Source organism: Cucumis melo, chromosome 12 (genome assembly GCF_025177605.1).
Source record: "Cucumis melo cultivar AY chromosome 12, USDA_Cmelo_AY_1.0, whole genome shotgun sequence".
Classification (NCBI taxonomy): Eukaryota; Viridiplantae; Streptophyta; class Magnoliopsida; order Cucurbitales; family Cucurbitaceae; genus Cucumis; species Cucumis melo.
In genome coordinates, this window is record NC_066868.1 from 12,526,903 (window position 1) to 12,541,842 (window position 14,940).

General features: G+C 32.8%; 2 protein-coding genes across 3 annotated transcripts; one reads left to right on the forward strand and one right to left on the reverse strand.

Annotated features, from left to right (window-relative positions):
- Window positions 1-2,631: 2,631 nt before the first annotated feature.
- On the reverse strand, window positions 2,632-6,203 carry LOC103500051 (uncharacterized). The gene is made up of 6 exons (XM_008463242.3): window positions 5,830-6,203; window positions 5,132-5,311; window positions 4,857-4,938; window positions 4,676-4,783; window positions 4,394-4,552; window positions 2,632-3,103 (listed from the first exon to the last, which is right to left on the reverse strand). Exons 1-6 carry the CDS (start codon window positions 6,079-6,081, stop codon window positions 2,907-2,909), a joined length of 978 nt encoding a protein of 325 aa, XP_008461464.2. The 5' UTR covers window positions 6,082-6,203; the 3' UTR covers window positions 2,632-2,906.
- A 5,426-nt stretch (window positions 6,204-11,629) lies between these two features.
- Window positions 11,630-14,630, forward strand: LOC103500042 (60S ribosomal protein L10a). 2 transcript variants are annotated; one of them, XM_008463231.3, is made up of 6 exons: window positions 11,637-11,666; window positions 11,787-11,833; window positions 12,833-13,052; window positions 13,831-13,996; window positions 14,112-14,317; window positions 14,401-14,630. In XM_008463231.3, the coding sequence occupies exons 2-6, from the start codon at window positions 11,829-11,831 to the stop codon at window positions 14,452-14,454; spliced, it is 651 nt and encodes a 216-aa protein (XP_008461453.2). In that variant the 5' UTR covers window positions 11,637-11,666; window positions 11,787-11,828; the 3' UTR covers window positions 14,455-14,630. The 2 variants fall into 2 exon arrangements, with proteins under 2 accessions (XP_050936281.1, XP_008461453.2); XM_051080324.1 differs by having other exon boundaries at window positions 11,630-11,666; window positions 14,112-14,630.
- Window positions 14,631-14,940: the final 310 nt, after the last annotated feature.

Consider the following 14,940-nt stretch of genomic DNA (forward strand, 5'->3'; position numbering starts at 1 on the left):
GTCATATTTGCAATTGTCCCTGTAATCAGTAAGAAGTAGAGACACTACAAGACATTGAGGATTTTCTAACGCTTAAAAACATTGTTGGGAGATAACTCGACGTCTTATCTCCCGACACCGATAATCTCCTCCGGTATGGAAATCCCTCCTTTGCTCTCCATTTTGCTAATTTTTCTATGTTTTGAATTTTGGTTGGGATAGATTTTGGGGGTTATTTCAAGTTTTGATTGTGCTACAAGCTGTGGATGGAATAAATTTTGGTTGTGATAAATTTTGGGGTTATGTAATGTTGAGTTTTTTTCTTAATTTTAGTTGAGCTTTTTTGTGATTTAAGTAGCATTTGTATGAAATTTTGGGTTGATTTTAATTTTGGTTGAGATTAATTGTTGCTTGATTTTGTATGAAAGTTGCATAAGTTGTTAATTTGCATAATGTAGTTGCATAATGAAAAAAGTTGCATAATGTATTTGGATAATGTATGAAAGTAGTTGCATAATTTTGATTGAGATTATGAAACTCTTGAAAGTAGTTATAATGTAAACCTTGAACCTTAAGAAACTAGAGTCTTTAATTTTAAAGAACTTAGAAAGTTAGATTTTGATTGAAGTTAAGCTTGGAAAAGTAAACCCTAGAGGTGTCATTTTAAGTGTCATGGTAGGCGGGAAAAAGGAAAATTAAGTTATGATGGTGAAGTTAGGATGTTAAGTTGAAAAAGAGGAAATTTGGCTAAGTCCACATTAGATGTTTTGAAGCTTGGTGGACGGCCAAAAGAAAGGTAAACAACCTCTAAAGAGGTTATTAGGCATTTTGGACATGAGTATGTGGCCAAAGTTTGAGTAGTTGTGGCTAGGCGAAAAGGAATGCCTAGCAAGGTTAGTTGGGTGGTGAGGAAGCATCACTACGCGTTTAGCCTAGGTGGTCATGAGGTTGGCAAGAAGACCTTGTCATTTAGAGGTTAGTAAGGCTTAAATGGCTAGGCAAAACACGTTGGGCGAGGAGCCTTGCACGCGAGATGGTGCTTGCGGCCAAGTTTTAAGATGTTAGCAAAGCATTTGCTTGTTTAGGCATTTTGCTTGGGCTAGATGATGAAGAGGTGGCCGACTTAGGCTAGTCGGTGGATGCTTTACAGGTGTCCTTGCATGCTTAAGCTAAATTTCCATAAGTTGGAGGTTTCAAGAAATTCTCATGCAAAGTTCACTTTAAATAGGTTACTTAGAAGATAATTTCTCTCATTCTACTCGTGCTATTTAGCTTAAATTACTCTTAAAAGTTTCTAGATTGAGTCTAGTTTATAAATTGAGGCTGCCGGTCAATTCTGAGGCAAGGAAGATAAAGTTTGAGCTGAAGAAGAAGGAAAGGTTATTCTAGAAGGAAATCTGAGCAATCTTGGCTTCTAGAAGGCTACAGAACGCATCACATAGAGTTTTTTACCGAAATTTGGAGGTAAATAAGTTAAGACAATTATAAACAACTTTGTAGAAGGAAAGTTTCACATTTAAGTTATGGATCTTAAAATATTAACCTCTAAAAGATTCTTGCCGAAAAAGGAAGTTTTGGCAAGGAAGCTAGCCCGAAGGGCAAAACGGCTAAGGCGAGTATGCATGTGAAGTTGGAATAGGTTAGCTTTGAGTTGAGCTCGCAAGGCTGAAAAAGAAACGACATAGATGCTAATAAAAAGAATAAAAAATAATAATAATTATACAAAAAAAGTGAAGAAACTATTTCTGACAACTCCATCAAGAATTCTTGTACTCTCGACGAAGTAACAGTGCATTTTGGTAAATTTTTCGACGACTTTGTCCATCAAAAAATTGTCAATTTCTTGAAGTGAGAGCCTTGAATTAAGGTTAGTACTTAACAACCAAGATTCATCTTACGACATAATAATTTAGTACTTTAAGATTCATCTTACATCAAAATAATTTAATACTTAACAACCAACATATTTAATTTAAAATTTGTAATTCAAGAACATTATCATCAATATATAATTCTTTTTTAACAAATAGGTGAAAGTTTAATTGGTTGATTCCTTTTACATGCATTATTAAATTGGAGTCTTGAAAGTCCTTCCAAAGTGACAAAAAAAATTGAACAATACAATTCAATTCTAAGAGACAAAATTTTTAAAATGACGCATCAAAACACTAAATATGCATCGAGGGAAAAGAGGAAGAATTTATTTTAAATCAACTCAAAATTCACAATAGTTTTTCTTAAGAGAAGTGATCATCAGCCATCACTAAAACAAATAAAACAACAAAGCGAACAACGTGTGCTTCAAATATTTCAATCATATTCTTAAAATAAACAAATAAAATTCATAAGCACCCAAACCATCATACGAATAGACTCAAATAAAAAGAAAAGAAAGCATGCAAACCCAAACACCCCCAACTTCAGAAACATATTGGTCTCGGTAAAACTAAAATGGTCCGACTTTGTGGAGTTGAATAATTTAACCTCATTAAATGCTAATTTTCAATTAACACATCGCAACTAAAACTCTACTAATTTTTATACTAATTTAAATTTAATAACTTTATTTTCTTTTTAATTACCCTCCAAATACAAATTTTATTTTCACTTCAAATTTTTCTGGTTCTAAATGAAATAAGATATTTAAAATCATTTCTCAAATTTCAAATGATTTACATTCATCTATTGAGCTTTTTTGGGTTGATAATGCTTCTATTTGTACCATTATCAGACAAGACTTGGCTAAAAGAAGTAAACAGTTAACGGAAAAGTAACTAACACAGTACACTGTTTTATTACTGCCAAATTTGGAAGACCTACAACAAAGCCAGAAACCCTAACAAGATAGAACTAAACTTCATCCACAACTTAAAAATCAGCAATCATGTCTTCACCTGGCCCCTAGGTCTTTTGACAATCCATGTCCATCATGGAGTCAGCAGTATCTTTCCAATATGCTTGCTACTCTCCATTAACTGGTGAGCTTCTGCTGCTTGTGACAATGGAAGATACTTGAAGATCACAGGCTTCACCTTGCCTGCTGCAATGGCTGGCCAGACTATCTTCTCAACTTCGCTCACAATGACTGCTTTGTTTTCAAGAGATCGGTTCCGCAAGCCAGCCGCTGCATACATGGTACATGATATTTCATCATTCAAAGATTATTTACCAAAAAAAAGATGGAGGATAGGAGAAAAAACCAATGCTTCGAAAATGGAGAAATCATTTTCCTGTAATGATCACATGGGAAACATTCACAGAAGAAAAAATTATATTATGATCTCGTGTGCAGTATCAAAAATGGAGGAAATGTGGAAACTTTCAAAAATTCAAGATGGGAGTTTTTTTTTTTTTTTTTTTTTTTTTTTGGTAATGCATCAATATCATATTCATTTTAACATGATCTCGAAGGTTAAGCATTAAAAAAAAGAAAAAAGACGATTGGTATGATCAAAGAGAAGTTGATATCTCTGTGAAGAGGAAATTGGAAAGGATGTGCCTAGAAGATCGATGAAACTTGAAATACACAGAACAAATCAGAAAGCTAGGAATGCTATTAGAACAGAAATGGAGGCACTACTAGGTACTAAGAGTATGTTGGGAATTAGTCAAGAAGTTTATTAGCGAAGTTTTGTTATGAATACAGTGAGAAAGATTCGAGGAGATAGACAATATTTTAGTGAGTGATTTAAGACTTGAGAGAGATCTAAAAAATTGGGGTCTATCAAAAATATTGATTCCACACAACAGTCTAAAGGGGTTTTGAGAGGGAAATGTCTTTCTAATATCCTAAATTGTGCTTGACTAAATATGAAATAGAATTTCTAAAAATTTGAAGAAAAAAAGTCTTTCAGTGAAAAATTTATCAACGTTTTTCCAAAAGCTAATAAAAGAATTGATCTTTCGGTCAATAGCACTTAACCCACTCTAAGTTTGTTCAACTAGTAAAGGTATACTGCATTCAAAGCTTATGATGCATGCTTGCAACGTATGGAAAAAACTTTGCAGCATGGATGCTTATTTAAATAGGAAAAATACTTGGGTGCATACCTATCTTGTGTGCAGCTCAAGCTAGACTCCATGAAATATTGTCACGTGGCAATATATTCAATTATTTTTAAAAAACTTTTTTTATGTATGTGGTAAAGTTCATAAGGGAGCTTATGTTGCACCAAATCGTTACTCTTCAAATAATATCTTCATCATCTTACAAGCATAGATATGGTACCACAAGGATAATGAATTAATGAATGTTATGTTGTTTTCCTATACATATATTTGACATTTGAATATTTCAACTAATTTCAACTAATTTGAAATTCTAAAACCAATTTCTGATTAAGATAGAAGGAAGAAAAGCTTCTTTGAATAGACTGAAATTTATATCAACAAACCTCATTTAAAATGATCTTACCCTGCACAGTGAGGCGTTTCGCAAACAAACTGCGAATATCTAGCTGTGTTACTGCTCCCCCCATGGTTCCAATAATAAAAAGCCTACCATCTAAGTTTAAACTTTCAAGGTTGCGCTGAAAGTAAGGGGCTCCAACACTATCAAGAATAACATCCACACCTGTCACAAGGTATAAAATATCACATAAATTTTCAGTGCTACAATCTTAGAAAAGACCTAACATTTTCAGGAAATGGAACCTTGAAGCCTTGAACAATTATAATAGAGATGCTAAAGAAACACCTTTTCCATCTGTTTCTTCTTTCACTCGTGCAACAAAATCTTCAGTTTTATAATTGATGCACACATCTGCTCCAAGGTCTTTGCAGACAGCTAATTTCTCTTCACTACCTGATGAAGAATCAAAACATCAGAACAAACTAAGGCACGGGGCACCTATAAAAGACCAAAGTAATCACTAGACCTGCAGTAACGAATACTTTTGCTCCTTGGTATTTAGATATCTGAATGGCAAAAGTACCAATTCCACTTGAACCTCCATGAACCTGAAATTTGAATATCTTTTTCATTCATGATGGCAATACATAAATGAATTCAATTGTGATTATAACTGACTCCATGTTTATCAACACTAAAAAAAGTAACATTTCTTCTCTCTCTTTCTTCCATTTTCCTTTTCAGTCTCTTCTAGCTCACCCAAGTAAATTAAAACCAACACGAAGTTTTTCATAATCGCACCAACAATGTCTCTCCTCTCAATAATCGACTTGTCATAAACACAGTGGACCAAACGGTGCAGGCCACCTCCGGAAGACTAGCAGCATCCTTCAAGGAAACACCAGGCGGAATGGGAAGTACTTGCCCAGCTGGGACAGCCACTTTCTCAGCATATCCGCCTCCAGAAAGAAGAGCACATACCTGTGCTTGCAGCAATATGTTAAATGATCAGATGCTAATCATTTCAATTTCTTAAAGCATATAGTATATGAGGAACTGTTCCCTACCCATGAAAGATCACTGAAGAACGTTAAGAATTCACAAAAAAAGAAGAGTAAATCGTCTCTGATGATAAAAGGGCTGTTATCAGAACATTGAGCATTTACAGAAGTAAACAGGCTTTACAAAATTACACAAAGCTTAATCAAAAACAGTTCCCAAGCAATACCTCTCAACCCATTCAAACATAAAAGCCCACCTTTAAATATTTTCCTTGAATAATAATTTAACAATAAATCAGAACAAGAAGTCTTGCGATAAAAGTATTGCTAAAAAATCCCATCGACAGCAACCCATCAGCTAAATTGAAGGGTGATTTTCATATGACAAACTGTTCAACGCTAAAATTGGATCATCTCTTCCTTTCTCGATCAATACTGATAACCATTTCGATGTTTTTAAGAAAAGAAAAACAAATTTCCATGAGTTCCATAAATGACCTGATCGCCAATTTTCCAGCGGGAAACGTTTTTGCCAACAGCTTGGATGATCCCAGAGCATTCGAGGCCGAGGTAGGGACTAGAGCCCTTGGGCGGGGGGTAGAAGCCTTTCCTCTGTATGGTGTCGGCTCGGTTCAGGGCAGTGGCTTCAACCTTGATCAGAACTTCATCGTCCTTGATTATTGGGTCATCAACCTCCTGCAATTGAAGAACTTCTGCCTCGCCAGGTTCGCTAATCACAACAGCCTTCATTGTTTGTCTGCTCTGTTCATAGACTGTCCAAAAGCAATTCAAAAGAAGATATTTATTACTATTTCTTATTTTATTTATTAAATTAGACCCTCGGTTATGGTTGTGTGATTTGTAGTTGTGTCCCAAAAGTGTGATTTTTATGGTTGTGTCCCAAATTTGGAAGAGTATGATTTTGAACTCTAACCGCAACGTCGCTTGTTATAGTCCCTGTTTGGATTGCAAAGTATTATCGTACAACTTAAGTACACATTATTATAGTTTATATTTGGGACGTAATAAAATAAATATTGATTATTTTAGATTTTGTTATACATTTGTTTAGTACATGAAATACTATTTTCGGAAAACATAGTTGAAACTATACCTTCCACCAATTTATACAAACTAGTTTATTACTAGGTGAAATCTTTTGCTATAAAATTTTATGATCCAACTTATTTTATAAAATTTATATGTGATTTTAAATCTTGTTAATTATGTTGTTCATTTGATAATTTTGATATTGCATTTGTAGAAAAATGACAAATATTTAAAAGATTTAAAATGGGTTCTATGTTGAGGGCAAAATCGTAATTATGTCTTAATGGCATGTTTTTCTAAGAAAAGAAGGAAATTGAGAGAGAAGGGGAAGCCACACGACATCAAAACAGTAGAGATAGTGAAATTTTTTTGCACACACAAAAGCGGAAGACGTTCGTGTGGGTTTGCGACGCGTGTTCGGTGAGTTCGACGAAGAGGAAGAGTGTTCAGTGACAGGTCTTTCAGGCGTGGGTTTCGAGTTGCAGCGGAGTGGTTCTTTCAACGTCGCAACGGGGCTTATTCGAGCAGTTTTTGGTGTTCTCACCGATGCTCATTAGGGCGGTACTTCGATAGTGAGTTTCGAAGTCAGAGGCGGCAGGTTTAGCCATGGTTGTTCTTCTTAGTAGTTGGCTCTTCTTGGGTTGCAATGGGTGTTCGACACATGGGTCTTCAGTTGGAGGAGGCAATTTTTTGTGGGTTTTGGGTCTCGGTATCAAAGGCAACAGCCAACATATGGGTCTCTCAGTTTCTTAGTATTTGGTGTTGGGTTCGACGGTAAAATTACAGATTGCTTACTACTTGTTGATAAATATAATTTGTATCTTGATTTTGCTATTAATTATATCCCTTCAAGCTGGTTCTCAAAGTGGATGTAGACGAAATTGGTCGAACCACTATATATCTTTATGTTCTTATGTTCTTATGTCGTTTATTCTTTTATCCCTTACTTTGTGGTTATCTGTCTATTGCATTTTAGTTGGTTTGGCATTATATTCACTGGTGTAGAAAATTATAACAGGTGGTTGGGAGCTTGATGTAGTTATAACAAGTGGCATAAAACTTGGTGTATTCCCGATAATAGTTATATATGATACTTAGATTTTACTATGTTATAAAATTTCATAGGCTTTTTCACGTTAACTAAATTTAAAAAAACCATGTCTTTTTTAATCCTAATATACTAACTTCAAAATGAAATAAACTAGTACTTTCATCTTGAAATCAATTATTAAAAAATTATAATATTTTTATCAAATTATATTTGAAGAATAAAAACATCGTAAAATTTTGAATTTTTATTTTTATTTGGCCACTAACACTACAAGAGACGGGGTACTCTCGACGCACAAAAACGTCGAGGAAAGTGAAAAAAATGCCGGAAAAGGATCTGCCGACGTTTTTCGCGACGTCAGGAGAAATGAGTCGGGAGAGGCATTCCCAACGCCGTACCAACACGGCGTCGGGAATGCTTCTCCCAATGTCGTGACATGTGTCGGCCAAAGTGGCGTTGGGAGTTCCTCTCCCGACGGACCTTATGCCGAAACATTGACGTGACGTCGGGAATGCCTCTTTCGACGTTTTTTTCCGACGTTTTTTGTGCGTCGGAAATTTCTGTTTATATATTTTTTTTAAAATATGTAATTTCTATTTTTTTTCTAAAATATTTTGCTCAAACATTCACAACGACATTCGGATTGCTCAAATATTTTTCCCGACATTTTGGATTAAATTAAAACAAATTCAATATAAATTAATAAATTAAGAGATACAAACACAAATTAAAAAAAAAATTTAAAATTAATAATACGAGTAAGTTAAAAAAATATTAGTAAGTTTAATACAAAAAAATGTAGTTCTCATAATACAAAAAAAAAAACGCAAACATAACAAAAAGTCTTCCAACGAGACGCGTACGCGTCATTCTACACCTTCGATCCTACAATGATATAGAAGTAACTAAGTTTAGTACATATATCCATATGTTCACTGTATGTTATCATTGCAAAAACTTAAGAATAATAGAGACATATATACGTACCGCGGAACATAGCGTCCGTCTCCGTAAAATTATTACGTGGGTATGACGATGACATAATGGCTGTGGACATAGAAAACAAACATTTATAAGTTATTCAACACAAACAGGCTACCATAACTACAAGATAGCCAAAACAAATCTTAACACACACATTACATTTTCAATTCAAAACATAAACTCATTCAAATTTGAATGCAACCATAACCCTCCCCCCAAATTCAAATTTGAATTCAACCATAACCCCTACAAGAATTTCAATTTAGCTAGTAACCCCTTTCAAATTTCAATTTAATTAGTAAACCCCCTTCAAATTTCAAATTAACTAAACCCCCTTCAAATTTCCATTCAACTATAATCCCCAAAATTTCAATTTAATAACACCCCCCTTCAATTTAATTTTCAATTTAACTATAAACCCTAAACCCTTCCAATTTCAATTTAACTATAAATCCTAAACCATAAACCCTTCAAATTTCAATTCAACCACAAATTACACATATTCTATACAAAAATACATTTAATAAACAAAAATCTATTCCAAAACAAAATCCTAAAACAATTTTCTTAAAAAACCCTAAAACTTATATTTAAACTAAATAAACTTTATATTTAAACTTACCTAAGGTGGCAGACGACGACAGAATGGCGACAGACGGCGGCGAGGGCCGACAACGGCGATGGAACGAATGGCGACGATTTACGGACGACGACGAATCTTCATTTCTCTCTTCTCCCTTTCCCTTTTGTTTTCAGTTTTGTGTAAAACAGAATTGAAACGTTTATAAAGGGGATCTCCCAACGCTGCGACGTCGGGAGATCCCCTTTACGGCGTCGGGAAAACCCTTTATTTCCGGCGTCATTTCCAACGCACTGTGCATGGCATCGAGAATAAAGTGTATTTTAAATTTAATTTGGCCTTATTTTCGACGCCGTTTGGCCGACGCATGCTTGACACGTCAGAAATACCTTTTTTCCCAACGCCACTTCCGACGCATTGTGCGTGGCGTCAGGAATAGGGTTTTCACCGACAAGGCGTCGGGAATATCCTTATTCTCGACGTCCTTTTTAGCATCGAGAAAGCCCCAATTTCTTGTAGTGTAAGTTTTTTCCAACATTGTGATTTTTAAGTTTTTTCGAACATACAAACATCTATCTATAGTATATATAAAAGCTCCTATATGGAGAATTTTCTTTAGTCCATTTTACTCTTTTGATTATAAGTATTCTTAATGTTCATTTGATGACAATTTTGTCATTCAACTTCAAGGATGGATAGTGGGTGAATCTAATTAACCATTACTCTCAATTTCTTTAACCATTTCAATATTTAATTGAAAAATATTTATGACCCTAATTAACTTCATAGTAGTGGAAGAATTTGTATAGGCATGATAATAAATTCAAAGAAGCCTTTTAGAATTTTCTAACCCACACTTTCACCAATTTATTCACTATAGATATATGATACCTCATGCTTCCTTATAGGAACAAACATGGAGAGGGAGGTGCAATAAGACAAGAAATATGAGAACATAAGATAAATAGTGAATTTAGAAAATCGCAACTTCAATTAGGAGGAAATGAAAATGTAAAAAGACAATTTTTATTTCTTCGATGTTGGAGATCTATGTAAATATTTTTTTCATTTCTTTATAAATATTATCTTTTTTTTTTGTTATATTTTAGTTATATAGATGAGTAAATGAAAAATTTTCTTCCATATTATTTTCTATTTTATTTTTCCAGCTAAAATGAGAAAGTAAAATGACATAACTTATGTTTTCTAGATCAACATTCTAAAATTTCTCATATTTTTGGAGAATGTGTTTTTAAATTTAAAAATTAGTATTATTATATTACTTCACCCTCTTTTTCTTCTTTTATTTTTTATAACTTCCACTTCTTTCAATAATCTTGAATAATATTAATTCAAAATTATTCTATAATTTAGTGATATAATATTAATTTTAGAAAAATTAAATTAAATATTACCACATTTTAATTCATAACTAAACTTTAAATAAAGAGACAAAAAAAAAAAAAAGTTTGCATTCACTATTTAATAGAAATTAATTTTGAAACATCTCCATCATTCATTATAATTATCAATAAAATATTAATTCTAGATAGAAGTAAAAATGTAACTCTAAATTAGGTAATTTTTTTTATAAAAATATGAAAATATAATTATTAATCAAATACTATATTATAACTTATATTATTAATTTTATATTTTAAAAGATACATACATGCACGTACAACGTACGTGCAAAAAACTAGTACAAAAAGAAGCATGTATGTGAAGTTTATTTGATATATATACACTAACAATATCCCTTAAAATAAAGAAAACACTAATTTTAAACAAGAAAAGAAAAAGAGAGAATTTAAAAAAAGTAACCTAAAAATAATAATAATAATTTAGAAAAAAAAACTCAAAAAGAAAGAAAAAGCATTTTGAAAATTATTATTATAATTAAATTAAAAGCATATTTGAAATCACTTTGGAAAATGTTTTTCAAAAATTCATTTTTATTTAAAACTTTTTAAAAAAATTTCTTAAAAAAAAAAACATATACGTGTTTTAAAACATTTTTAAAAAAATATTTGTATATACAAGTTTCTTTTGAAATGTTTTTATTATTGGATTTTTTTTCTAGTAAAATATTAATGAGACATATTTCATATAAGAATATTATAAATATTTAAAATAAATAAATACCAATCTTATTAAGGACCATATGTCTTTATGTATGCTATTCCACGCATCACAAACTTGCACAAGTTCTATAAATAGTAGGATTTTGTGGTTTTGGTAAGTGGAGAAAAGATTGAGGTGAAACCAATGAAACTTGGAGAAAGTGGATGAGATTTGAGATTTTATATTTTCTTAATTTTTATTTAATGTTTAATTATTTTAATATTATATTTTTTCGATTTTTATGTTTTGGTTTTACCTCATTTTTTACATCATAATTAAAATTTTAAGAAAACTATTAATTTCTAAATTAAGAAAAAACACAGACGCAAAAACTATATTAGTATAATTTTTTTATTGACATTTTCGGTATATTTTTGTAGTGTAACATAAATAAAATTTTCAAAAGAGAAAAAAGAAAAAAAAAAACGAAAAAGGGAGTTAAATGGGCCGGCCCAATTATTTTGAGCTAGTAGATAATGCCCACCGATTGCAATGTATAAAATCTCCCTTTCTTAACCCTAATCTGTTTCGTTTTCTTTCCTCTCGGTATGTCGTCTCCTTTGCTCATTTGTTTTTCTTCATAATCTTTAATCGCATTACCATTTTCCATTGTCATTTGCTTTTCTTTGAAGTTTCTTACGGTTTCTCAACTCTGTTTGTGTACAGGACTGAAGGGTATACTGTCTTTGCGAAGGCGAAGATTCGAAAATGAGGTATTTTTTTCAGCATTCTCTTTGTTTTTCATAATTCTTTTGGTTTCAGATTCATGTTAGCATTTAGGTTGTACTGGTTCCGATTCTTGCACTCTTTTAGTTTCTTTTTTTCGATTCTACTGTTATATGAGTTTTATGGTTGCTAGAATAATGGGTTTTGTATAATTTAATCTAATCTTTTGAGTAATGTGAACTTTTGGAAAGGATGGATGATCTTTCGGAAGTAGGCCTCTTTTCTTTGATTCTACTGTTTTGAGTTTTATGGTTGCTAGAATAGTGGGTTGGTTCTGAATAATCTAATCTACTATTCGAGTAATGTAAACTTTTTAAGACAGTGGATTGATGATCTTTAGGGAGTAGGCTTTGTTTCTTCAATTCTACTGTTTTGAGTCGTATGGTTGCTAGGATAATGGATTCTGTATAATTTAATCTAATGTTCGAGTAATGTGAACTTTTGAGAAAGTGGATTGATAATCTTTTGGAAGTAGGCTTCTATTATTTGATTCCACCGATTTGAGTTTTATGGTCGCTAGAACAATGGGTTCGAAATGATTTTATCTAATGTTGGAGTAATGTGAACTTTTTGAGAGAGTGGATCGATAATCTTTAGGAAGTAGGCTTGTATTCCTGTGATTCTCCATGAAGTTTCTGCATGTGGTCGTTTTGGTTATACCCAGTTTTTTAAAGAGCTGTCTCAGGCTCAAGGCTTAGGTTTGGCGAAAGGAGACCTTTGTGCCTTTTGGCTCAAAGACCTGTGTCTTGGAGCTTTTTCTTTATTTTTAAGAAATGATCATAATTGGAAGTCTTTTCTTTTTTTTTTTTTTTTTTTTTACATATTTCCACTTCAACTATACTTGCTCTCCTTTGTAAAATACTGTTATCTAAAGTGCACCTCACGAAAATTTTTTTTTGCGCTTTGCGCTTAAGCCTAAGATTATTGTGCTTTATTGTGGCCATACCTTGTGCGTAGTCATATTGTCTTTTGTTTTCTCTATACAGTAAGCTTCAGAGTGATGCACTGAGAGAAGCTATCTCATCTATTTTCACTGATAGCAATGAGAAAAAGAGAAAGTTTACTGAGACCATTGAGCTTCAGATCGGACTGAAGAACTATGATCCTCAGAAGGACAAGCGTTTCAGTGGTTCTGTGAAGTTGCCACATATTCCCCGTCCCAAGATGAAGATATGCATGCTTGGGGATGCCTCACACATTGAAGAGGTAATGTCACATAGCTCTAGGTACATGATCATGTTACTGCTGACCCTTAGATATTTTGCTTCGTATATCTTACTTTTGCTTATTGTAAGTTATAGAAATTTATTTTATTATGCTCGATATTTCTAAACTACATTTGTTTTCTTATAGCCAAATCTTTTGTTGGATTCTAAATATAATTTAAGAAGCATGGCTGCTTGTCTGCGTCCAACACGTTCTGGACAATTTGACACTTGGTGGAGACCTATCGGACACATGTTAGTGCAAAAAATGTGTTAGACATGCATAGAACACTAATTGAGTAGACTATGAAGACACATATATGATAGTAATAATAACTTTTAAGTGTAGAATACACAAAGATAAGTCTTTTAAGCATATAAATGCATCAACTCATTTACTATGAATTATATTTTACTATAAAAATGATATATATTTTTCAAAAATGAATATTTAAAAAATGTGTCCTTGCCGTGTCATGTCCTGGAATTTTAGAACATGGTATGTTGCTGTTTCCATGTCATGTCGTATCCATGTACATGCTTCTTGGAATATAGCCTTGTTTTTAAATTCCTACAGTTAAAGGAATTTTTGTGGTGTGTATAAGCTAAATATTAATGTTTCTGATGATTGTTTTGGAGATGAACGATTGGTCTAGAATATATGGATGTGGAAGGCTTGAAAAAGATTGGTTTAAGGATATGCCTTTTTTATCTGTTACTTGCACTTCTGGGAGCTCAGACGATGTGTCCTAATGGGGTTTCATGAAAATATATTTCAGGCTGAGAAGATTGGTCTAGAATATATGGATGTGGAAGGCTTGAAAAAGCTAAATAAGAACAAGAAATTGGTGAAGAAACTTGCCAAAAAATACCATGCCTTTTTGGCATCAGAATCTATAATCAAGCAGATTCCTCGTCTTCTAGGCCCCGGTCTCAACAAAGCAGGTTAGAATATTTAATGGAGATGTGTTTTTCTTCACAAAATATGATCAACTGATTAACTCCCTGGCGAAGTGATCCTTGTTATGTTCAACTTTCGATCATATTTTTGGTGTTTCAGGAAAGTTCCCAACATTGGTGACACACCAAGAAACGCTTGAATCTAAAGTTAATGAGACCAAGGCGATGGTCAAGTTTCAACTGAAGAAGGTCCTTTGTATGGGAGTTGCTGTTGGAAACGTTTCCATGGATGAGAAGCAAGTCTTTCAAAATGTTCAAATGAGCGTCAATTTCTTGGTTTCTTTGTTGAAAAAGAACTGGCAGAATGTAAGTTTGTCTGTGTATCTCCCAACTCAACTCCATCTGTTTCATCATTTTGCTTATGGAGATTTGAATACGGTTTCTTGCAGGTTAGGTGCCTGTACCTGAAAAGCACAATGGGGAAGTCATATCGGGTTTTCTAAGCACTGTTAGCAATGTAGTCAGTCTTGTGTGTTCGATCTTTTTATTATCGACGTTATTTCTCGAAGAGCAGTTTTGTGAAATGAGCGTTTTTGAATGATTCTTGAACAAAGAAACAGGAATGTTTTCTTCTCTTTTAAAGTGACAATTGATAATGAAGTTTTTAATTCCCACCCAACCTCACCTATTATGAACTTGTGTTTGCATTTACTTTGATCGTATTGTAGTTTTCTACTTCATGATCTCCATCCCAATATTAATTTTTTTTTATTTACAATTTTTTTTCCATACCATTAATGAAAACGCTTGATATGATATAGCCATTAGTTTGTATCTGATTTAAGCATCGGATATATGATAATCCGACTTATGTATGTGCATTTTGTTAGAAGATAGATGTTGGAAGTTTGCTTTATTTGTAAGAAGCATCTTTTGAGTTCATGAAACTGTAAGAAGAGTTTTGATACGTTTTTTTAAAAGATAATTTG

Excerpts from the sequence above, each read along its gene's own strand:
- LOC103500051 (XM_008463242.3), bottom strand. The coding sequence starts at position 6,081 with ATGAAGGCTGTTGTGATTAGCGAACCTGGCGAGGCAGAAGTTCTTCAA. Across the intron at positions 4,784-4,856 it reads AAAAGTATTCGTTACTGCAG|GTAGTGAAGAGAAATTAGCT; the intron begins GTCTAGTGATTA and ends ATTCTTCATCAG. Across the intron at positions 4,553-4,675 it reads AGAAGAAACAGATGGAAAAG|GTGTGGATGTTATTCTTGAT; the intron begins GTGTTTCTTTAG and ends ACCTTGTGACAG.
- LOC103500042 (XM_051080324.1), top strand. Across the intron at positions 13,053-13,830 it reads ATGCCTCACACATTGAAGAG|GCTGAGAAGATTGGTCTAGA; the intron begins GTAATGTCACAT and ends AATATATTTCAG. Across the intron at positions 13,997-14,111 it reads CCCCGGTCTCAACAAAGCAG|GAAAGTTCCCAACATTGGTG; the intron begins GTTAGAATATTT and ends TTGGTGTTTCAG.